This window comes from Gracilinanus agilis, chromosome 3 (genome assembly GCF_016433145.1).
Source record: "Gracilinanus agilis isolate LMUSP501 chromosome 3, AgileGrace, whole genome shotgun sequence".
Lineage (NCBI taxonomy): Eukaryota > Metazoa > Chordata > Mammalia > Didelphimorphia > Didelphidae > Gracilinanus > Gracilinanus agilis.
In genome coordinates this window covers 520,287,361-520,313,365 of record NC_058132.1, presented here as the reverse complement: position 1 = coordinate 520,313,365, position 26,005 = coordinate 520,287,361, and the positions used below count along the sequence as shown (strand labels likewise).

Below are 26,005 nucleotides of genomic sequence, written 5' to 3'. Positions count from 1 at the left end.
TCTATCTATCTATCTATCTAATTGACTGTTTTCTCTTAGTGTTTCCTTGTGGTTGGTACAGAGGATTTGATCAGTGACCTGGCTTTATGATCGTCATTTCTTTATCTACAAAATCAGATTATTGTCCCTCCTCTGAATTGCTGTTGAAAAACTGCCTACAAATGAAATTTGACTTCTTTCAAAGCATAATTTATAACAACTTCGTATCATAACTATCATAGTTATTAATCATAAAATTGATGAATGCAGAAACAAACATTCTAAAACATTATAATTCTTTTATCAGTCCTCTTGATAATCAGGGAGATAATATTTTGTGGTACTAATTAATCGATCACACTAGTTAATCATTTAAAAACTTATTGAAGAACAATGTAACAGTAGTCACTATTTTTGCTCACTGGGCTAAACTTTAGGATCAAAGAAATCACACTTTGAAATGATTTAAATAGAACAAGTTAAAAAAATTAAGTTAACTTATTTGACTTTACAATAACATATTAATTTAATGTGATACAGAAGCAGCAAAATATACATTTTAATTTGATTCTTAAATTCATTTAAAAATAGAGATCTATCATTTCAAAGATAGCTTTTTTCCCTCTTAAGAAAATTTTGAAGAAAAAAAAAAGCAAATGACAAAACAATCCACAAAGTACTAAGTTCACATTATGTAGAAAGGTATTTTTCTTTATTTTTTAATTTTTAACAACAGGAAGAAATAATGCTGCTTGCTCATTGCAATGTTGATATCCAATCCTTGAACTTTCCTTGTGTTAGAAATTCTTAATGTGAATTCACAACTGTAAGTCTTAGAGCACTTGTTTGTCATCTGTTTGATGAGGAAAGTATAGAAGTCTAGCCATAAGGTTTGAGATACTTCTTTTCTCATAGGTAAAGCTCAATTCTTTGAAGTTTCACTAGGAGAAAATTTCTGTTCTTCTCTCCCCACCTATTTTCTTAAAAACAAACACGCAAACAAACAAAAAACTCAACCTATTAACTTAAAATAATTTTTAAAACCACCCTCCCCTCTTAGTCCTTATTATTTGTCTTCACTCAAGGCAGAAATTCTGGGAATTAACTAAATATTGATGTGCAATTCATTGGACTAGTAAATACAACTTGGTAATGTTTTGATCAGAATGTCCTCGTTTGGAAATTGAGAGCTTATATAGTCTTCTTACTTTGGAGCTATACTAATCAGGAACCATATGCAGGAATTCAGTCTAAGCGCTGATCATTCAAAAGTTGAGAGCAATTTTTTTTACTATGAAATTTTTTTTACTACAAAATTATCCTTGTTAACAGTGGAATAAGAGTACTAATAAATGAGTTAGTAATGTGGGCAAATTCTGCTGTTGAAAGAGGAAGTTGAATCCAATTATAGATTCAAGTTTCTACCAATTGAACCCTCCAGCATCTCAATGACCTATTATATCCTGTTTCATCTTCTCCGCTTATTCCAGACAAATCTACTTACTTACTCCTTCAGTACTCCCTTTCCTCTGCCAAGATTTGTCCTGCTCTTAATAATTATAACATGTCTTTGACCTCCCACAGTATTCAGGGCTCACCTCCCCATTAGGCTCCTTCTGATCTGAATCACTCTAGTTACCTGTCATTGCTACTACTTACATCTGTAAACCTGTAATGTTCCACATCCATATTTGGAAAGTTTCTGTTCCTTATATTTTCTAGTTTGTGTTTGCCCTATTACCATTCATTAGACATCGTTCATAGGGCAGTCACTGCTGTCTGTTTTCCTTGCTTCTCCTGCTTCCTTTCCTTCCCCTGAGCATTAGTCTTCAATATGCTCTCAACATAGTGTATACTTTATCAGTATTGATCATTTGACTGACATATAATCTTTGTGACTTTTCCTATAGTGACAGAAAAGGAAGAAAGTACTTTACTTGGAGAAGGTTCTCAAAAAAAACTTCAGAAAGCTCTATGAAAAGTGAATGAATGAAAAGACATTTATCACATATAATGTGCAAAATTCTATAATGTATACTAAATGAAGTATATATATAGTTTATTTTTGTTAGTTGCCTGAAACATGCTATATAGAACATTAGATTTTTGAAGTGGATAAAGGATGAAGAGTGTCCATGCTGAGTAAGGAGGGTATCTCTAACTCTATGTCCTTGTAGACATTCAATAATCAAATTGATTTTGTTCCCAGTCGGCTATGATGTTAAGGTATCATTCTTGGAACAGGCTTTTACATTTTTTTTCTTTTCTTTTTTCCACTCTTCAGAAAGAAAATCAGATATTGTCCTGTGGTGTTCTCCGGCAGGTAATCTTAATGCATAGGATCCAAAAGCTTTGAATAATAATGGTTTAAAAATGTCACAGGAACTTTCAATCCTCAATCAGATAAATATTGTAGCACATTTTAGTTTTCCAGCAACAATGAATCACACCTGTATTTATGTACAAAATGTCAGGTTCTCATCTCAGGGTGATAAACTTAAAGAGTACCACAGAAGGAGTATCTAGCACAATTGTTATAAGGTGTTCATGGTGACCCTTGAATATTTGTTCTTGGCAGAATTAAAAATCAGTTTGTTCTCGACAAATCTGTGTAACATCAAAACAGGACTACCATGTCAGTTATCTTGGAATTCAATATGTGGCTTCGATCAGAAGCCTAAACTCATCTTTTGACTTTTTTCTTGGTCAAATGGTTTACCAAATCAAAACTTTTTTTTGTTGAAATCTCTTGTTTTTATGGGAGTCTAGTCTTCATGCTGATTAAATCCTCCATTCTCTCTATAATGGGATGGTTGAGGCTCTGCTTTACTGTTCTTGTCCTCTTCAAGTTCTATCCTAGTTTTGCTAAAACATTTCTTGTATAGATAGTAGCCTAGAAAACAAAACAAAATAATACATACATATATGTTCAAGATTTCTAACAAAAACCCAACATTGATGATAGGCTACAAAATACATCAGAACATGATCATGAACATGACTTTCATTTATAAAACACTTTGCTTTCTGAAAGATCACTGAATATTCTAAAGAAATGGGAATACTTGGAGAGATCAATTACCTCTGAGAGTATATTAAAGATGAAGCTCACTCATGGGTGTCCTGAATTTCTGTAAGACCCAATACAGAACTATTGTATGACATATGAGAATGAATGGGCTATTCTTTGCCTACCTTTGGCTCAATTTTCATGTATAGTTGTAAACAAGAAAATAATTTTCTTCTATGATAACTTTGTTGGTTATAAAGAATAATAATTCCCTGGATTTTTCTGCAAAAACAGGAACCAAACACCCAAACAAAAACCTTGAACATTTGTGAGACTGTAATGATTCATCTTATGCTAAGGAACTGAGCAGGGAAAGAAAGCATTGTAATTTGACTTGCCCAGTGTTCCAGGGTAATAGAGGAAGAAGTCAGACTTCCTAAAATGAGTATATCAGAGAATACTAGACTTAGAAGGGACCTTAAGTGATCACTTAATCTAAACATCGTGTAATTAATTTCTGTACCCTCGAACTCCAATTCTCAGCCTCCCATGTTCCTTCTCACATTATGTGATGACATAGGGAGGATGTAAATTTGGTGTAGCCCTGCCCCTCACTCTCTCTTCCTGTGATCCTGATTGGTGGAGGTGGTGTGAGGTGAGTGGCAGGAGAATCTACTCACATGGTCTTATATTTTGTTAGATAATTACCTTTTTATTCCTTTATAATAAACTTTATTAAATTAATACTTGGAGTATGGGACATTTATTTAAATCTTACACCATCTAATTGTCAGAAGGAAATTGAAGTGAAAAAAACAAAAGCTGACTAGAATTCAGCTCTTCAGATTTACCAATTCAGTGATTTTTCTATTAAGAGGGTAGCATAGCAGATAAAGTTTTAGACCTGGCATCAGGAAGCTTCAGGTTCAATTCTTGCTTCCTGCAATTACTAGCTTGTGAGACTGTGGAGAAATTTGACCTTTGAACTAAGTTTTAGTTTCCTCCTCAGTAAAAAGAGAGTAAAATATGCATTTAAAAATTAACAAATTGTTAATTTCCTCCTCTATGTATGTCAAAAGATCCATGATTTCATTAGTGTGCTACTGCTTCTACCAACATATATCTTAATCTCTTCATGCTTTAGTTTCATGATTTGTTGAGGTAAAAAATATCCATCCTACAGGAGCCAGTTTCTTAGAGGTGATTCTTTCTGTAGTTAGACAAGTCTTCAAGCCTGTATTAAATGCTTTGTTAGCTTAGAAGGACCTGCATAAGATTGGATTTTCCAGCAGGGCTTTCAAGAATGTAGTGTGGCTTCTCAGTCACAATAATAGTAGATTAGCTAGCTAGGTAGCTATAAAAATAAACTATAGAATATTTTTATATTCTTACTATCTATCAGGCATCTCACTAAACCCTGGAGATGCAAGTACAATAAAAAAGGTTATAGCAGAAGACAAGACAACTCTTTTGGTTTCTATGGTGCAGTATTGACTCATTTTGAGTTTGTTGCCCACTAAAATCCTTGAGCTGACTGAGATTACCCAGGGCCAGAAACTGAACTCAGGTCCTTAGATTCCCATTCTGTGGCTAAATGGTGCAGTGGATAGAGTGCTGGTTCTGGAGTCAGCAAGATCTGAAATTTGAATATTCCTAGACGGGAATCCTCCTTAGATATTTGACTCAGGAAAATCATTTAACCTTTGCCTCATTTTTCTCAACCTTGATGGGTTTTATCAACTATAAATTGGATTTAAAAATAAAACTTACCTTCGAGGGCAGTTGTGAGGATCAAATGAGATCATCTTGTTAAGTGAATAGTGTCTGACCCTCAGTAGATGTATGATAAATGCCTATTTCCTTCCATCCTTCTTTCTACTACACTAAATCTCTTTTTTCAATGTTACTGACTCATAGACATGCAATTTGAAAAGCAGACCCATGTTCAAATGAGATTGCATTCTGGGAGAATTAGATACTAGAGGGCAGACCATGATGTGATTATAAGCCATAGGCAAATATAAGATACACTGGATCCAGGGCTTTTTTTTTTTTCAACCCTTACCTTCTGTTTTAGAATCAATACTGTGTATTGCTTCTAAGGTAGAAGAGTGGTAAGGGCTAGGCAATGGGGGTTAAGTGACTTGCCCAGGGTCACACAGCTAGGAAGTGTTTGAGGTCAGATTCAAACCCAGGACCTCCTGTCTGTAGACATGGCTCTCAATCCACCGAGCTACCTAGCTGCCCCCACTTTGGTTTTTGAAAGCAAGTCATAGCTAGAGTCCTTAAAATGCTTTTCATAGCCTAACAGCTGCATTATTATTGTCTTTTAATTTTCCCTATCCCCCATTAAAAGCTGAAAAGCTTTAAAAATTCCTGTTTCTTTAATAGAAAATGAAATTTAAAAAGATATGAAAGTGAAGCACAAAATCACTACTTTGAAAATAATAAGGGGAAAAATAAAGTTGTTATTTGGGATAAGGCCAGCTGGGGTGGACATGAAAAAAGATAAAAAATTTTGTTGTTGTTGTTGTTGTTGTTGTTGTTGTTGTTGTTGTTGTTCAGTCATGTCTAACTCTTCATGACCCTTTTGGGGGTTTTCCTGGCAAAAATACTAGAATAGTTTGCTATTTGCATCTCCAGATCATATTACTGATAAGGAAACTGAAGGAAACAGGGTTAAATGGCTTGTCCAAGGTCACTCAGCTAGTCAGTATCTGAGTCAGATTTGACCTTAGGAAGATGAGTCTTCCAGACTCTCATCCCAGCATCTATCCACCACACCACTGAAGCTTTGCACCTACTTACATATGCCAAGATATAATAGACAATCAAAGGAAGTGTTTGAATTTTTTCAGGTAAAACACATCCTTTGGACTACTTCTGGATTGCTTTTGGATTTGGGGGGTACCTAATTGTTTTGATCCATTCTTCAGTCTTTATTTGTAGGGACAGCCTCTGCTTCCAGATAAAATAACCTAGACAATTATTTATGTGGGGATCTTGGATTTAACAAAAAACAATGAGTAAAGTTCCTTTCTCATTACATACTTAGATGAACCCTTATGTAATCTTATGAACAGCATGACTTTCCTAAATTTATATTTCATATGCAGAAGAATTCCTACTGGAAACCATTGAAGTTGGGAACTTTTCATCTATAATTAGAAAATTATAATAATATTATGGGTTGTTCCCCCAAATTCCCTTTGTATTTATTTGCAAAACTCACTGCCAAACACCAAGGAATGCTCATTTTAGCAATTCTAAGACTCTGGAAAGAAGAATATGAGGATGCAGTATGATTACTTACTTCCTATGAAGAGTCCTGCCATTACGAACTGGAAAATACTGTAGATGAGTGGAAAGGTAAACATCAGATCAAGCTCTTCAGGGCTGAAGGAGAGTTGTACTATTGTTGAACACAGCTGAGTGTTCTGCATTCCTGTTTCCAAAGCCACTGTACGGCATCTAAAGGTAAATTAAAATAAATGTCCAGAGGATATCTTAGTTTTCAAAGTACTATGAAATCTGAATTGTGCACACATATATACATAAATGTATATGCATCTGTGTAAACACACACAAATATTTATGGAATTATATTTACCAAACCTGTGATTTCATTGATGAAGGGAACTCTGGATGAGGAATCCCTTTTAATCACTGCAATTTATAGTCTTAGAGAGTTGACTGGGGCACTGAGAAGAAATTATTTTCTCAAAGGTATTTTCTCATATATGCCAGAGGCAGGATTTAAACCCATCTTTCTGACCCCATGGTTAGTCCTTGTTTCATTATGTGGACACCTTTCTAGAAGTACCATACATATAGATGAAAAATATGTATACACTTGTCTGGGCATTTCCAAATGGCATAGACATGCTTATTTCTGTCAATTATGTTCTCAGTGATTGTGGAGGGCACATAAGTGCTCAGTACAGACATGTCAACTAATTGATGTTGCCATTCTGGTTATATGAAATTGTATTTGTCAGGTGTGGGTCTTGGATTGATAATGGTGAGGGTTGTGCTCTTTGTGATATCTAAATCTTTATTCTATTGTTGAAGAGTGAAAAAAGTTTATCGGAAGATTTCCTGTTTGCTTCTCTGTGGTACAATGGATAGAATGCTGGATCCAGAGTCGATAAGACCTGAGTTCAAATCCTGACTCAAACATTTAATAGTTCTGTAGGTTGGGGAGAGTCACTTAAACTCTATCTGTCTTAGTTTCCTAATTTTCCTGTAAAATGGGTATAATAATAACACACCTACCTACTACGTAGCTGATGAAATGAATTAATATGTGTAATGCTCTTTGCAATTCTTAAAGCACTATGAAGATACTAGTTATTGTTTTTTCAGTAATCTCTTTCTAATTATTTTAGCCTTGACTATCCACCAACTCTGAAAGCTTCTTTATACTTTCCTAGTTCAGACAAAGGACTAGAAGAAATATTTCTTCCTCTCTGTGAGCCAACATTAGACCCTCAAATGTCACCCTGAGTTCCAATATTCAGCACCTTTTAATGATGATACTTCTATGACCTCTTTTTGGCTAGAAAAGCCTTTAGTTATTATAGTGTTTCTTTAATTGGCTTTTTGTCAAGTCATGGCTGGAGAGTGAGGACACTTAGAAATGTAAGAGTCTGACTTTGCACAGTGTGTTAAACAATCTAAAAGAAAAGGAGCCAAAACAGTATGAGTTAGCATTTCTTTTCTCTGTCATGTACATATTATGGTATAATCAATGAACATATAATGATTTTTTTCCTTGGGGGTAGTGATTTGGAAGAAGGGATCAATATATTTTGAACTATAGACTAATTTTACCAGTTATCACCAAAAATCATACACCAAACTGAATGTACCTGTGCCAGGAAAGACCAGCTATCCTTCCCAAGAAGAAGCCCAGTAAGTACCCAGCCATTGGAAATATTGTTCCTATAATCCATAGTTTAGGATTAATAGTCCAGGAACCCTGGTACAATATGCCTCCAGTCACAGCAATGACCACTATGAGAATTACACCTGTAATGGAACCAATCTGAAAGAGAAAGGAAAAACACATTCAATGAAAAGGATGTAATCAATGTAAATAGCCATATACATAACTTGTCAAAATAAAAGTCTTAAGGAAAAATCCTTCCTAGTTGTTTACTAGAGGCGGAGTGTTGCAATATTAAGTGGCAAAGAGTCCTAGACTTAGAAATAGGAGTGCTGGCACTGGGTACTAGCTCTTTTCTCTAATAGACAAGTATTTACCTCATTGTTTTCCATCCATAATATGGGGATAATAATAGTTGTACAACCTATCTTTAAAATTTTAAGAATTTTAATAAATGTTGAAGAAATCCTTGGAGCATGAGAAAATCAAATACAGAACTGGTATGAATAAGTTTCCAAAGTTTCAAATACAATGTCTTTGGGAGAAAGAAATGTTGCCAGGATGATTGTGAAAATTAAACATGATCATGTGGACACAGTGCTTTGTAACCTATACAACACTGTTCTAATAAAAACCTCTATTTCTGGGGCAACAGAAATTAAGCCCAGACTCAAAATTCTAGTCCTGAACAGTTGTGGTCCCCATACCCCACCTTTATAGGTATCAAGCAAAGTCACTATCTTATATTGTGCCATTCAAGATTCTGGAGCGAGTTCCATATTTTTCATGAGAGAACCAGAGAATAGAGTAATACTAGAGATAGGGAGCTGGGCTAGACTCTGAGACTCTATGATTCTGTGATAATAGATATATGGTTCATATACAATCAGTCTAGAGATGATTACTCAGTTAGTGTATTGTAGCTTCCCTTTTTTCTCATCTTTTCCCCTTCTACTATTTTGGTGTTGTTTCGCTTTTCTCCTACCTTTGCCAAAGAACTAAAGAACTCTGCTAGGTTTTCCTTGTTTATAGATTTTTAACTATGGTATCCATAGGATCAAGAAATTATACAGCATTTACTTCTGAAGGGGACCATAGAAGCTACCTAGAATGACCCTCTCATGTGGAAATCAAGGCTCAGAGAGATTAAGGTTGAGATCACACAGATAGTAAGAGGACTGAGCCAGAATTCAAAGAAAGCTCTTTGAACTCCAAGTCCAGTGCTCTTTCTAGTATCTCACTGCTTCCTTTTTTCATCTTGTGTCCTCATGTGGTTCTCAAATCAAATCAGAAAAACTGGAGAAACACTAACAAGGTCTCAATATAGCTAATAGCAATATTACAGAATTTTCTGTTTAGCCAAACAGGAAACCATGATTGTCACTCCAGAGTAAGGAAGGAAGGATTTATTATTATGCATGTGGACCCACATGGGATCATTCTTCAAAGTTCTGGGCCCCGAGTTTGGGGGGCTCTGGGCATTTTATAGGCTTATGCAGGGGGCACATACAGGTATGAGAGGGTTTAATGGTTGGAGAAACATACAAGAACAGGGAATTACATGATTGGATGGAAAAGGGGGAGCAGCCCTGCATCCGGTTACAGTATCGTTTCAAGAGGCTTCATCCTGTTGTGGCATTGTTCAAAGGGAGGTGATGGGGAGGCGGCTTTAGGCTTGTACAGTTCTTAGTGTGGTACAGACAGTGTAAGTCCAAAACACCAATCCATCATGGATTTGCCAGGTCACAGCATGGGAAGTAACAGTGCCCTATGAAGTGGAGCCACCTGCTTTGTTCTGGAGTTCCAGCAGATACAGGGGAAGGATGGGCTATTGGTCTCCCTGTTTGTAGCAAGCTTTTGGGTGTGTCAGCCTCATAAAGTCAGTCCTTAGAGCACAAGAGGGTTCCTAACAGGGAGATTTAAAGATTTTCCACTACAGAAGGGTACACATCCCACTTAATAGGTCATGTGATTGAGAATGATAATTAATGCTAACCTTCTCAATATCACAAAATTACAGTGTTGGAAAGGAACTCAGAAATAATCTAGCTTAACTATGGTTCAAAGTATGAATCCTTTCTATAATTTGAATGAACTTTCAATCAACTTTTATTTCAAGATCTTCAGCAATGGAAAACTCTAACTCTAGAAGAAACCCAATGGACTTTAGGACATTCTTCGAAATTCTTGCTATATTTTGAGCATTTCCTTAATAACAGGAAAGATATATTTAACTTTTTTCAACAGTCTTCAAAAAATGTTAAACATTGAAAGATTTGGTGAAAGCCATAGTGGATTAAATGTAAGATGTTTAGGTACTAGTCTTCATTCCACCACTTCCTAACTACATAACTTTTTTCAGAGTTCTTTAGTCTATGTTAAATCTAATTTTTTTTCACCTGCAAAATTAGATTATAATATTCACATTCTGAGGGTGAGATGAAGTAATGTATGTGAAAGTGCTTTGAAAACCATAAAAGTTTGTAAGGGATTTTTGTTGCAATTTTGTATTATTATCTATACTTTATAAGGATTTAATGAATATAAGGAACTTGGCTGGAGAAGAATTTTTCATTGTCCATCCATTCACTTTTTTGCTTATCCAATGGTTGAGATTTTGGTTCCAAATACTCAGAGAGTAAAAAGCACAATAAGATACCAAGAGATTTCATAAAGGATATTAGAAGGATATTATAGTTTAAGGAGGATAAAATGCCAAGCACCATTTTGCACAATTCAGGACAACTTCCTCATGTATAGGGATAGAAATGTACTTTGGTTTTGTTGATAGAAGAATAGTGTACATGGAAATATAGTCTGGGAAGTTTCCAGACAGCCCCAGGAGAAAAACATATGACACGATAAAAAATATTTTAGTGTCACTAAGGAAAAAAAAATATTTCTATCATGATGTTTGTTCATTTATCTGGGTGGGCAATGCTGCATAAGTCTCTTACCTTAAGTATGGCCTTGGCTTTCTCTGGCCATTTGTGATTGACATATATTCCCGCAGAAATAGGGATAATGAGAGCAACTAAAGAAATACCTAGAAATAATAAAAGGGAAACTTTATTGAGAGCAAAGATACCAAAGAAAGAAAAAGTTAAAATAAGAGGAATAACATCTTGCAAGGACTTAAAAGACTCTGGGCCCTCTCCTCTACAGATCAGGTCCTCTCCAATAATAAATCTATGATTCTTTGATAGCAGTGGTAAATAGTAGGTAAAAAAACCTCATTCTGAATCAGGAAGAACTGTCTTATTGGTGTATACTGAATGTGTGGATTAGCTGGCAGAGAAGATAGAGTGCTGTGTCTACAATAAGAAGGACCTGAATTCAAATATGACCTTAGACACTTACTAGGGAATTCATTTGATCTCAGGCTGTCTCTGTTTCCTCATTTGTAAAATGGGGATAATAATGGCACCTATTTCCCAAGGTTTTTGTGAATATTAAATGAGAGAATATTTAAAAAATATTTTAAAATATTACTATTGCTTTTACTACTATTACTACTTCTACTACTACTCTCACTACTATGACTATTATTACTTCTACTATTACTACCACTATTACTATTTCTATCACCACTATTACTATTACTACTACTACTACTACTACTACTACTACTACTACTACTACTACTACTACTACTACTACTACTACTACTACTACTACTACTACTACTACTACTACTACTACTACTACTACTACTATTTTTGCCTTGGGCAAATTACTAACCACTCTGTTAATATTTTAGAATACTTTAGAATATTTTAAAATATTATAAAATATTTAAAATATTAAAAAATTATACTTTATAAAAGTGTTTCAACAACAACAACCACTACTTCTACTACAACTGCTATGACTACTACTATGACTACGAGTGTTACTATTACTACTATTTCTACTACTACCATTATTACTATTGCTATTACTACTATTACTACTTCTACCACTGCTATCAGCACTAGGACTATTATTACTTCTACTATCACTACCACTATTACTACTTCTATCACCACTATTACCACTCCTCCTCCTCCTCCTCCTCCTCCTTTTGTTGTAGGCAAATCACTAAACCACTCTGTTGCTGGACATGAGAAGAATTGAATAAGTCATGTTGGGTATATAAATATTCTTCCTTTAGATATTTAATGAAATTACTAAATTTCTTTTCTATGTTTTAATATTATCATCCTTAGTACTGCCTTGGGTTTGGTTTCAGTTATACAAATGCTTTTTTAGCAAATGGCTCTTGCCATTTTTAAAACAAGAGAGAAGTGGGAGGGTTTTTTTTTTTTTTTTGATTCAGAACTTAATTTTGTAGAATGAACAGTCAGAGGATCCTTGATTTAAAGCTGATTTAAAGGAAGGGTCTTTAATGGCCTTTTCCTCCTCTTATACAGATGAGACATGGAAAGATTGTGACCCCACCTCTACCCCCAGTTTCACACAGCTACTCTGAGGCAGGATTTAAATCTAGTTCTGCATAAGTCCAACTTGGATGCCCTTTTCACTAGACCATGCTTCACAAATTCTTTTCTTTGCTTCTTTGTTTTTATGAGTATGCACTAGCAGCTAATGTAGGATGAGGGCCTTTTTCCTGGAGGTAGAGAAATAAATGCATTCAAAATTAGCCTGAGTTCACAAGGCACTCTGAAGACCCTCACATGCTAATGACTTTTAGGGCACCACTGACTCAGCTTCATTCAAATCCATGGCCTAGAGGTGAAAGAAGAGAAGGAAAGCATGCTTTAAATTTTCCTTGAGATAATCTATTTGGCAACTTCTCAAGTAATTACAATTCTTTGCAGCTACGTGCTCACCCAGCCAGATAACAGAGGTATACTTCAATTTCACTGTGTTCAATTTACTGCTGTTCCTGTGACATATGGTTTGTTTCCCCATATTATTCAACAGCCATTTGTCCAGTCGATGCTTCTATTATAGCAGCCACAGCTTCTACCTTCTCAAAGCATCTTGAGTTCATGCTCTCTCATTTTCTAGCCATCCCCCCTCACTCTTTCTCCTTTTTTTCTATCTCTCTCTCCTGCTTTCTCTCTACTTTCTGTCTTTCTCTCTCTCTTTTTCCTTCTGCCTTTCCCCTTTCTATCTCTTTTTCTCTATTTCTCTCTATCTTCTTTATTTTTCTTCTCTCTCTTATTCTTTCTTTCCTCTTCTCTCTCTTTCCCTTTATTTCTCCTTTCCTTCTCTCTTTTCCTCCTTTCTTCCTTTTGGTGTTCAATTTCTTTTAAAATATTTTAAATGCTCTTGAAATGCATTAACGAAATTGTACTCAGGCTTGGAAGCAGATTCTAAGCTATCTAAGGCTGGGAACATTAATTAAAATAAGCAGAGTTGAGATAGAATAGATTTACTTCAGTACAAAAGGAAAAGAAATCACCTTTTTTATGACTTTTATCTTTTTTGATTAAATGGGTTAGTCACTTATTTAGTCCCATGTTTCTCAAAATAGAGCTAAGTAGGTACAATGTCAGATTTAAGCCAGGTAATTAATAAGGATAAAAAGGATCTATGGCAAAAAAAAGATAAAAAAAAAGAAAAGTAATTGGGGAGGAGGAAGAAGAGAGAAAGAATAGAAAGGGGGCAAAGTATAACTGTCAGTGGTTTTCTGTGATGGCACTTCTATAGGTTGCCCTCTCTTAAATTCCAATTTTATCAGATATAGGTTATATAATATTTGTTAAGGGTCTAAATGTGCTGGGCACCATAGAGAATACACACATATCTCATATAGAAGCTTTCATTCAAAGTTCTTTATTTACAAGGAGGAGACTACTATCATACTATTTACTTGTTAAGGTATGCCATTTAATTGTATTTACTTACAGTAGTGATTCTTTTACTAACTCATGCATGCCCTCTTACCTTGCCTCTCTGGTGAAAGAAAGCATCTACTATGAAACATACCAAGGCTAATGAACTCAGTGAAAAATTGAACCCACAACATTTAGCTTATTAATACAGTTCTTTGACCAGTTGAAGCCAAATAGTGGCAGTTTACACATGTCACAGGTGCTGTGTATTCAGAGTGAAAGATATTTCTATTCATGATGTTACCTTCCCTTACTATCTTCTTCCACCTCAAGAGAACATTATGAAAATTCCAGAGCAGTTTCTGGACTGAGATTGAAAGAACATCAGAGTTCTCATTCATTTCATTTGATGAATTGTCCAGGATTCTTATATGTTTGTGGAAGGTCTTAGATGACAGAAATTAAGAAATAATAAAACTTTGTATACTTCTAGGACCTTAAACATTTTAAAGGTACTTTCATGTTATCAACTTTCCATATCTTCAGTTTTAAGGGTCTTTATTTTGGAAAATTGAGTAGTCTATTGTTACTATTTTCTGGCTGGTGGAACAAAAATTTGGGACATTAAATATAGCTTTGGACCTAGAAAAATTCTTTAGAAGCCCTAATTTCTATTCTCCCTTCTAAAATAGTTCTGTCCTCTTTTATATGACTAGTATCTTCATGATCTCTTCTCTTTCTATCATAATTTACCCTTAAAAAAGGATCAGATATTATTTACTTATACACTAGTGTGGGTTTGAGCCTTGTGCCATCTCTGTTAGACATTCTAATTTTAAGCTTTATTGCTAAATATTACTAATTTTGAAATAAAAGGTGTTTTCCCTATTTAAAAAAATCCATACATTTAAAATCATGTGCAACATACCAAAAAGTACTATGCTACTGATTAAATCTATTTCTGGGTACCCAGGTAAATGTATATTAATTAAGCTGAGAAGGAGAGGGATGAATACTCAGATACTTTTGAGTTCATTCTACTTTATTAACACTTTCTTAAGTCTATATAATAAATACAACAATAAACTAAGCCCTAATTTGTAACAATTGTTGATTTCTGAGGTGTAAATGATCACACTGAAAATTTAACAACTGGTACTGCTCACTTAACTCTACATAAAACCAGGTTTGGTTAAGTGATTGACATGTTGATGATCATAGCTGAAGTTAGTGGGAGGCAAGATTAGAATCTAGTTCTCTGTTCTTTCTTCTATACCAGATATATGTATATATGTATATGCATGTGCATTTATATTTATGTATATGTATGCATATTAGGAGTATATATTATCCTTTCTCTTTTTATAGTTTCTCAGTCATTTCTGACACTTCTTCACGACCCCATGGGTCCATGAGGTCTTTTTGGCAAAGATACAGGAGTGGTTTGCCATTTCTTCTTCAGTTTTTCCCCATTTTACAGATGATAAATTGAAGCAAATAGAGGTTAAGTGATTTTTCAAGGGTCACACAGCTAGTAAGTGTCTGAGGCTACATTTGAACTCAGATCTTCCTGACTTTAGGCCCACTGTTCTAACCATTGCACCATCTCGCTGCCTCCTCTCTCTATTAGGAATATTTTAAAAGTCATGAATAGCCCATAATTAATAAAAATGAACACTAGAATGAACCCAGAAAAATTAGGGATGTAGAAAACAGATAGAAGATAAGAAAAAATGTTAAAGTATAGCATAAAAAAACAACTCACCTAAACTGTCATAGGGAATTTTAATTGTCCCAGTATCTATCCACATTTTTGTATAAAGAAAGAGACAAAGAGGCATCATTCCCAAGGCAAGCAGTGTGGAACATGTTGTCATGCTGATACTGTGAAGAAATGGACAAATTTATTTATTTAATTAAAAAAATTTTTTACCTTTTTTTCCAAGTGTAATTGTCCCCCCACACTGCAAATTCATAGTATAATATCCAACATGAGATTATCAATAGCAGTAGCATCATGTAGTTCCTTGGTATCCTCCTGCCTTCTTTTCATGCCACTCCTTATCTTTAATCTATTGCTCTCCCACAGGAGCATGTCTTACTCTCTTGTGCTGCTAAGGACTTTAGCTATTATCATTTTAACTCTCGTGAGATCAAAGATCATTACCCTCGAACAAGTGTTCACAGTCTCTCAGCCCCTATTACTTGGAATCTGTCTTAGGGCAGTAAAATTGTTGTGGTTGATATCCAAGATCTTTGAGGTAGTTCAGTATTGGATCATTTCACACTGGTATCAAAGGGGCTTTCTAGGGACATCTCTTGCCTCTTTCCTACCTAGCTCAGAAGAGAATAAGCCTCCAAGGAAGTATTTTCTGAAGGGGCATTATATATATAAATACATATTATTATATTAATATGTGATATCATTAATTAGTATATAATTCATTATAGAAATGTATTGTATAATTATTCCATATACTTAATTATGTAAATATATAATATATGAATAACTTATATGTTTATATTTATATATATATTAAAATTTCCAGTTAATTAAGAGTAGAAAGAAATAATTGTTAATTACAGCCTTAGCTGGAAAGGAATTTAGAGATAATCAAGTCCAATTTCTCAATTTTATAAATGAGGAAATGAAGTCTCAAAGACTAAGTAACCTGGTGCTCAAAATTATACAAGGTCGACAGTAGTAGAGCCAGGATTCAGTCCTTGGTGTTCTGATGCCAAATCTAAGGCTCTTTCTATGTCCATATGGGATTTTTTGTGCTATTTCATTTAACTTGGCCTTATTGTCTTTTCTGAAAAAATAAGAGTGGCAGTTAAACTAATCACTAATGTCCTTTCAATCTCTAAGTTCTATTGTACTATTGTTCTTTCCTAAAATAATTAAATTATAATTATAATAAACTTCTTAAAAAGATGAAGTTTCAGATTATTGATGTCTGGCATAGAAGCATAATGTCTCTGAGCAAAGGCACATACTGTATTTGTATTGCTTTCCAGTCTTATTCTAGGGGTAAGACCAGTGGCAGATTTAGTCAGGGACTATAGTTAATCATAGTGGCATCCAGGGTGTGATTGACTTTGCCTACACAAGCTTGGTCTGTATTGGAAATGTCTCATTGAGGCACAGGGAGCAAGAGGAGGACATTAAAGTAAATATTTAGTTATCCAAGGTTGGAAGCTGGCAAGAGCTGGAGGCAATTGGCATGCCCAAGATCTCTAAGGTTAATAGGATTGAGAGGCCAAAATAGGAAAATGTGGTCTATAGTTAAGAAAAAAATTGTTGTCCCAGTTGGGTTGAGTTCATTCAAAGAAGTATGAAACCAATTTGTCTCTGTTGAATATGAAGATCTCTGCTGCTGTACTTAGAGCCCTAGTTGGCTAATTCTCTGGATTTTCTGAATAAGCTTCAGCTGTGGACAGCTCTCCTCTGTTGCTCCCCATTTACTATCTTGAAAACAGCTGCATTTTGGTGCTGGCACAGAAATGTAAAACACACATTTCCAGGAGTAATGGTTTAGTGTTACCTCTGCCAGGGGCATTTGTATTTTAAATAGAGGATATTGAATAACATTCATGATTCTAAGAAGACCTAAATCCCTTCAAAGACCAAATAAATAAATCTTTATTGATAGAATTCCAGGCAACTTGGTGGGTAGTGAGGGAAATAATTTTGGCCTAAGGGTTTTTTTCTGGAACACCTCAAATCTCAGCACACCTTATAAGGTTAACCGAAAGAAAATGTGCATGTGTGACTGAACCTTGAAAACTTGCCATGAGAGCTGTGTTACTGCATTATTGTCACACCACCTCTAGTACACTATAACTAAAGGCTAAACTTTCACAACTGTTATCACAGATATCTAGGTTCAGATATTTCATTATAGTAATGTTGTATACTACTACTAATTCATATTCACATGGAATTTAAGGTTTACAAAATACTTTTCTCACAACAACTTCATGAAATAGTGATTACAAGTATTATAATAATAACTTTACAGATGAGGAAAATGAAATTCAGAGTGGTTATGTGACTGACCCAGGGTCATATAGCTAGTAAGGATTGGAGCTGATGTTTACAGTTCTTTTGGCTTCAAGTCAATGGTTCATTCTACTTGGAACAGAGTCTCTAATCGTGGCAAGTATTCCATGAATGATAGGAATGACAAAATGCTCCCTTCCTCAATTACTACAAGAAGATAACAAAATATGGGTAGATACAGAAAGCTCTCTCTGTTAATATGTGAAGAAAAAATATAAATGTGCCTAAATCAGCAAAAAGAAACAAATTCTAAAGTGAAAGTCTCCTATAGTTTCCCATTAAGGTAAGCAAAATGAGACTTCTTTTAAGTAAAGATATGTATTTTAGATTTAATTCACTTATCTATAGATAGCTCAACAGAAATATGAGTTTCTTAGAGATAGAAAGACAGACAGACATACAGACAGACTGACAGCCAGCCAACTTGGAACAGTGAATAAGGAGCTGACCATAAAAACTTGAGTTCAAAAACCACTTCTGATATATGCTGGTGAAGTGGTGCTAGACAAGTCATTTAGCTCTACAATATTCTAGGTCAGTGATGGTGAACCTTTTAGAGACCAAGTGCCCAAACTGCAACTCTCATGCCTTATGTGAGATCTCCACCTTACCCCAAACAGGGGAGGGAGGAAGCACATAGCTCTCCAATTGGGTTGCTGGGCAGAGAGGCAGGTCATGTGATCCTCAGGCACATGTGGAAAGGGGGAAGAGCAGCCCTCTCTGGCATGTTCAGGCATGTGTACCATAGATTCACCAGCATGGTTCTAGGCTATGTTCTAAGAATGTAAGTCTCAGAGAAGGTGCAAATTGGATTGGTAGAGGGAGTTTCCTCATCTGGGAGGTCCTTATACATATCTCCCAATTCTAGTCCTTCTAACCTCAGGGAATGGGGGAGGATAAAGGTAAAAGATTGCTCAGGAAGGCGGATCTCTCTGTTATTCATTCATTTTTAGTAATAGCTTTCTTCCTAATTCTTTCATTGGCTTCAGTTAAGAATAATTTTAATTACTGGTTATATTCTAGAAAAAAACCCAGCACTGGTAATTGTTTCCTTGAGTGAGGTAGTCTATTGTAGTAGAAGGATAACTCCATTTAGATATGTAATATGAAAAAAAATGAAATAAGGAACTTTTAGATTTTTCTATCTCTTTGCTTATTCTTTTTTCTCCTTTATTTTCAGATGTCTTCAATTTTGAATTGTTATTAAAGTTTATGGAAAAAGTGGAGAAGGACTTCAAGAGGAGAGTGATACATTGCAAATCTGTGGGAAGGAAGATATGAGAGTGGGAGAAGTCATCAAATATGTGATAGTCTTTGAGAAAGTGAAGAAGATAGGTTAGGATGGATATTGGAGGAAAAGAAAATGACAGAAAATTGTATAGATAATATATTGAATAGAATTGTTGCAGAAATCCACAAGGCACGACTGAAGAACTTTAAGGAGAAGAGGGCTTGCTTGAATGATAAGAGAAGAATTCATAATTTTAGAAAAGAATTTGAATAGATGCAAGAATAGGGGTTTGACAGCTCAAAGCTACCTCTGAAAGTGAGAGCTAGAAGAAAAGAGAAAAAAAACCCAAAACTTACACTATAGCTCTATTAACTGTCAGCTAGCATGTCTATGGAAAAATATAAGTGAAGAGGGATATGGAGATCTGTTAGTGTTGAAGAAGAAGGGATGCCGAAGATGAAGATAGTGCTCATTGTGTTTGGATGAGAATAGCAGTTAAGAAAGGATGGCAGAATATGTAGACTAGGGAGACCTGAAGAAAGAAAAAAAGAACTATGAAAATGAAAAGGGGAATAAAATAATGGGAAATGAAAATGAAAAATTGAAGACAATATGAGGCATGAGGAAAATCAGTCAGTGCCAAGAGTTAGAATGAAATTGCTAGTTTCCTCCTTTCTAAGGCCACCATTGAACAACTTTGTATTTATCTTGTATGTACTGATTTACATATGTTATTTTTAGATTTTAGAATTGGAATTAGAATGGAAGCTCTTTGAGGGAAAGAAATGTTTTTGCTTTTCCTTCATATCCTTAGTGCTTATATGGTGCTTGGTACAACAGAAATACTTAATGAATGCTTATTAATTGGTTGATTGATGGACATTTATACAAATAAAAGTGACAAAAATTGACAGCATTGAGGTTGGAGAGAAGGTTCTAAAGGATTAAAACAACAGTATTGATGATGAACAGAAAATGAAACAGAATACAGAATCCCCAAAGAAGGGGGGAGAATAGTAGAAAATAATAGAAATTAATGGATTGGTCAATGGAAGGAAGGGGAAGAGTAAATCAAAGTTGGGTTTCAAAGGAAAGGTTACAAAAACAGAATTATCCAAAAGAGAAATGCAATAAAGAGGAAAAATAGTATTTGTCAAATGTAGAAAGTGACAAATTGGTATTTAAGCCTTTCTATTCTGCAAACTAAGGGTAATGAAACTTCTGTACTCTTTGCATCTATGCCATCTTATTCAGGACCTCAACCCCTAGAAAAGCAGAGAAGACATATGATTGGTCATAGGTGTAAATGTGAGGGAAGGAAAAAAAGTGGTAGTAGTTTCTTCTGAGAATTAGAGAAGCAAAAAAAAAATATTGCCATGCCATCCCAAATTGGTATTAATTGACTTGCTTTTGCTTCTAAACTATGGAGCATTCTATGTAATAATAGAGCTCCTCTGGACTGTGAGCTAGAAGAAAGAATATTAAATAATGTATTTCAGGAGTAATCGAGTCCTTTATGTTACATGTCTACGATGCTGAGAAATCTTTGGGATTTTTGATGACATGTATTGGGCTAAAGTTTCAATTTGCTTTTTACCTAAATGAGACTATGTTGCTCAATGCTAATTAATGCTATCTCCAGCTACTTTAAATCTCCTTGAAACAGTTTCCATTGGATGAAATCCCTAATAGTTTGCCATTTCCTGAAGTCATCTCTAAATCATATAAGTCACTGTATTCTATCATCTGCAGGCATATTTTTCAAACAGTTGCTCTAAATCTTAGGCTTTGGAAAAGGCACTTGAGGCAGAAGTAGAGGTGAAGGTTTCAAATGACTACCATGCATCCATGGTTTCGGGAGCAACAACCTTTTGACTTGATCTTTGCATTTCCTGTCACAAACTGCAAGTCAGGAGGAGAGGAATGGGAGTATAAAGTAGCAGGAAGCACAAGGTCACAGTGGTGATGGCTTGAATACAGAAATATGAAATTCTAAGGTGAATTTTATTTCTGAATGAGTGACAGTAAAAACTCAATTTTCCATTTCCCTTAGAGAACGAGTTTTCTGGATAGCTTAAGGTTACTCCTACATAGTGCCCCAGAGGAGAAAGAATGCTGGTGATGGGGTTTAATTGAAGCCCAAGCACTTATTAGTTATGTCTCTTAGCCTCAGTTGCCCTGAATGCAAAAGAGTTACCAATATATATTAAATATAATAATACTTTGCATTCTTACTTTATTCTGTTGTTACGAGGGAGGAAAGTGTTTCATAAAGCTGAAAGGTCTATATAGAAGTAAGTAATTATTGAATCTTCTGTTTTTTCGTCTCCTTTTTATGATTTTCTGACTAGTTTCCTCAATTTGGGGTTTTTACTTCTTATTATTAGCAAGATACCTAGGTGTGGTTGGTCTTTTTTCACTCTTTTAATGGACACATTTTAGATTTTGAGGAAACCAGATGATCACTCTTTAGTATTATGTATAAAATAAGAGAAATTAGGCCCTGAGTGAAATTGTAAGGGGCTTTCCTATGAATCAAGTGCATAAGCTATACTGTGTGGACTTTACTTATTTTGGCTGTACTGAAATGGTTTAAGCTTACTTCCTGGTTCTTGGTTATATTAGGATCATAGGGAGATAGGCTTTGGACCTGGAAGTGACCTTAGAGATCACTTAGTCCAGCCCCCTTATTTTATAGATGAGGAAATTCATTTCTGTGTAGACCAAGTTTCCTCTTGGCTGAGTTCCAGATAGGTGACAAATTCTAATATGGTCTCATCCGTATTAGTATAGTACTCATAGTATTGTATAGTACCAAAAGGGCTTGATCTGGAGTCAGGGAATTTGAATTCAAACTAAGCCCAGTGCTGATTGGTTGTGGAGCCTTAGTCAAATTACTTCTGCTTCTGGGCCTCAGTTTCCTCATGTGTAAAATGAGACTGTTGGACCAAATGTTCACTAATGTCATTTCCATCTTGAAATGCTATTAACCTCTTTGGGAGACTAGGGCAGTTTTCCAGTGAATACTGTGTCTATAATTCAAATTAAATTGTCTAGCACCTCATTTCTCATTATTGTTCCAGTGCTCATTCTGATTACTTGAGAGGCTTACACAAATGGAGAAATGGTTTAAGCTGTTTTTCTCCCCACAGTTTCACAGATTTATTTCATTTTCCATTTTTAAAATTTTTACTAGATGTAGAAAGCATGTACTTGCTAGAACATGTTACATAAACCATTCTATACTTTCTTTTAAAATATTGATTGTTTTCTTATCACCCTCATTACTGAAATATATCACACCCTTTACCTCCCCAGCAAGTCATTCCTTGTGTAAAAGAATAGAAAAGAAAAAGAGGAGGAAAAAACAGTTCAGCAAAATTAACTAACACATTAACGGAATGTAACAGAATATGTGGTGTTTCATACTAATGGATGTCTTTTCCCTCATGCCTGCAAAGAAGAAGGGTAAGGTACTCTCACATATTTCTTCTTTGAAGCTAAGCTTGCTAATTGTAATTAATTTAATTAAGCCACATTTCTTTTGTTGTTGTGATTATTCCTAATTGTTTCTATTTATATTGTTATATTCACTGCCTCTATCATTTTCCCAATTCTACTTACTTGTTTCCATATTACCTTGTATGTCTTGCCATGCTTCTCTGTATTCTTCATATTCATTCTCTCTTAAGCACAATCATATGCCATTACATTTATGTGTAACACTTTGTTTGGCTTCTCCTTGATTAACAGACATCTTCTTCATTTCCAATTCTTTGCTACCACCAGAAGTGCTACTATGAAGATTTTGGTGTATATAGGAGTTTCTAAGTTTATAATTCTTCTCTTTCTTTTTTTTTTAACCCTTAACTTCTGTATACTGGCTCCTAGGTGGAAGAGTGGTAAGGGTGGGCAATGAGGGTCAAGTGACTTGCCCAGGGTCACACAGCTGGGAAGTGTCTGAGGCCAGATTTGAACCTAGGACCTCCTGTCTCTAGGCCCGACTCTCAATCCACTGAGCTACCCAGCTGCCCCCTAAGTTTATAATTCTTTTGAGAATTTTTTCCCTCTTTTGGCCACAAAGACAAAGTACCCCGGTCTTATTACCACTCTACCCTGTGCACTGTTTCCTCAATAAAATATATTTGTGTCTCCAGGGTTTAGCATGTGCATTAGCACTAACTAGGCATATCTTTGCTCTTTCATCCATTCTCTGGGGAATAACCATTGGTTTTACTTATTTGTGGTAGATAACTGGCATATCCTAGCTATTAGGTACTTATTAGAAACATCTTAATTTTTCATAGATTTCTTCTTATTTACCCATTTTGAAAACTTTTGCTAAATATACTTGCTAGAACATGTTAACACAAGAGATCCTATAATTTAAAAAATATTTAAAATTTTTACATTAATATTCTCCCTTCCTTCTAGGAAATGAAGTGATTTTATTAAGAATATGCAACTATCTCAGAGACATTTGAAAAGATTGTGCTAAATAGTTGTCAGAAAGGAATCTCCATTTCAATAATTATTCAAAAAAGTATTCTAAATATTATATTTATTTTCAAAGGCAGATGTAAAAATGAGACATGTTTTTCCTTTCTAAAGAAATGGTAAATGCTTGTATTGGGAAATTATGTTATTTCACTGAAATATTACCAGTCTGAGGGAGAACAGTTGTATTTGTTCTAAATATTCATATTCATGCAAATATAATCTAGTCAGGCTCGATCTGTTAAGATAACCTTGATTGGTGATCACGCCAGACTGGTCCATAGATCTTTCAATATAACACCTTCACATGCAAACTAAACATGCATAGAAGTTGAACATAATTACTATCCCTTGTTATTTTTACGAAATCTTACTATGAAAGGTAGACATCGTATTTTCTTATTGGAGAAGAAAGGAGGGGCCTGAAGAATTAGACTTATTTCTCATCCAAAGATCTCATCCAAAGGAGAGAGGGATGATAGAGCTGAGTGGAGAGAAGATAAAGCTTGTAGAATTAGCTCTCAGTTTCTCCTTTACTTGACATGATGTCCTTGGCACATACAGGTATATATACTCAGCAGTTTCTGCCTTTTTATATCTAATCTATACATTTCTCAATCTTCTCCTGAGTACAGTAGCTGGTGATTAACAGGGCTGATTGCCTAGTATATGGTATTAATAAGCTTGCATTACTTTAACACCTGGATATTATGTATAAATGCATGCCTTTCACAGGGAATGGCATGTTGTGAGACACAGAAAAATAAATTTTTTCCTATTCAAATGCTTTTGACATTAAAATTCCTGATCTATTCACTCTACTGCCACATCTTATTTCTATTAGTTTTTTTTTCAGTGCTAGTTCAGACTGGAATATGATGAATTGAACAAATATTGCAATTTATATAACTCTGTGGGAAGCTGGGAAATCATTTTCTGTTTATTTTAGAATAAAGTAATCACAATTAAAATAGAAAGAAGCAGCTTGTAGTTCCTCCAGTCCCTCACCCCAAAGAAAAGAAAGCACATTTTTGCCTTGACGTTTACCTCCAAAGATAAGCTTAATTAACCCAGAGGAGTGAGTCTACTGCCTCATCACATTTTGTTTCTTAACAGCTAGTTGTGACCACACATTTCATTCCTTACTACTACCACCATGATTTCTCACCATTCTTTGGTATTTTAAGGTTTTGCTGACTATAGCTTGTGGTTTGGAAGAGGTTTTTCCCTTCAGAAAATAGAGATTTCCCTCCCAGTGATAAATAGCAATTGATTGAATCTCCACCATTGACAGCAGGTTTAATATAATGACAACAATAAAAGCAGCTCCTGAAGCCAAGGTGCCTGTCAGCAGCACAAGGAAATACATGTGTCCTTCCTTGTTTGATTTTTTAATCATTGGTTAGATCAGTAGTAGATTCATTCCAAGTTCAGCATATTACATACAGACTTCTAAAAGGATAAATCCAATGTGATTTCAACAAACTAACAATTGGATTCTCTTACCTCAGGTCCATGTCACCATCACACCAGTAAGCCAAAATATTGGAAGCTGTTCCTCCTGGGCAACAGCCCATGATGAGCACTCCAACAGCCTGGATAGGGAGGATGTTAAAGGCCACTGATAGGATAAAGCCCATGAGAGGCATAATTCCAAACTGACAAAGGAAGCCCACAAATATACCCCATGGTCTCTTTAAGTTATTCAGGAATTTCATGATTTCTACATTGCAACCCATGGAAAACATCACTAAGGCCAACAAGATGGTAAGAACAGTACTTAGGACAACACTCAGAGTTCTGTTGAAATCAGAGTCAATCAACACACAGGATGTACCAGTACAAATGGTGGCATTAGGAAAGCAATCAGTAGAATCCATTTTTGTTCTGGTGGTTGGTGATTAAGTCTTCAGTAGCTGGGTTTCCTGAATGTAGTCCTTGCTGTACACTGAAGCAAAAGGAGTGCCTACTGCAACCACGTCAAACTTTTAAACCTTTCTTAACACGAATCACTTGGCATCCTATAAGAAAAAACAAAACAGAACACACCTCCCTAAGAAGCAATAAAAAACAATAAATACCTGAACTTCATGGATACCAGTTTCAAGATTTAACTTATTATGACACAGCACAAATTATGAATCATAAAATTCCAGAAAAATTATTGGTTATAGACAGAATTTCAATTAATCATTTATTGAGATGAGATTGAACTATGTCATATATAAAAAAAAGTCATGTTAATGTTTAATGGTAGAAAGTTTTGCTCAGTGGGTTTAGTTTCTTTTTTATCTGTTACACTGGAAAGGAATTCACCACAGATTGTTTTTGTACATCTAAGTCCTGGAAACTTGCTGGCCCCATTTTTCTGCAACCTAAGGACTGTGACAGCCCTGATGAAGATATGACAGTGAATATAGTGAAAATAATCCGATTTCTGAGATCTACTCTGGATTATGGACATAGTGGAATTATGTATCATGGTAATTACATTAATGGCAAGTGTTAAGAGATTCAGTTTAACAGATTCTGGTTTTTAGGGAGTCATAGAGAA

General features: G+C 35.0%; 1 protein-coding gene across 1 annotated transcript; it reads right to left on the bottom strand.

The window, feature by feature from the left end:
• Positions 1 to 2,744: 2,744 nt before the first annotated feature.
• Positions 2,745 to 25,331, bottom strand: SLC10A2 (solute carrier family 10 member 2). Its single transcript, XM_044667180.1, has 6 exons — positions 24,958 to 25,331; positions 15,426 to 15,544; positions 10,835 to 10,923; positions 7,861 to 8,036; positions 6,303 to 6,460; positions 2,745 to 2,872 (listed from the first exon to the last, which is right to left on the bottom strand). The coding sequence occupies exons 1-6, from the start codon at positions 25,329 to 25,331 to the stop codon at positions 2,745 to 2,747; spliced, it is 1,044 nt and encodes a 347-aa protein (XP_044523115.1).
• Positions 25,332 to 26,005: the final 674 nt, after the last annotated feature.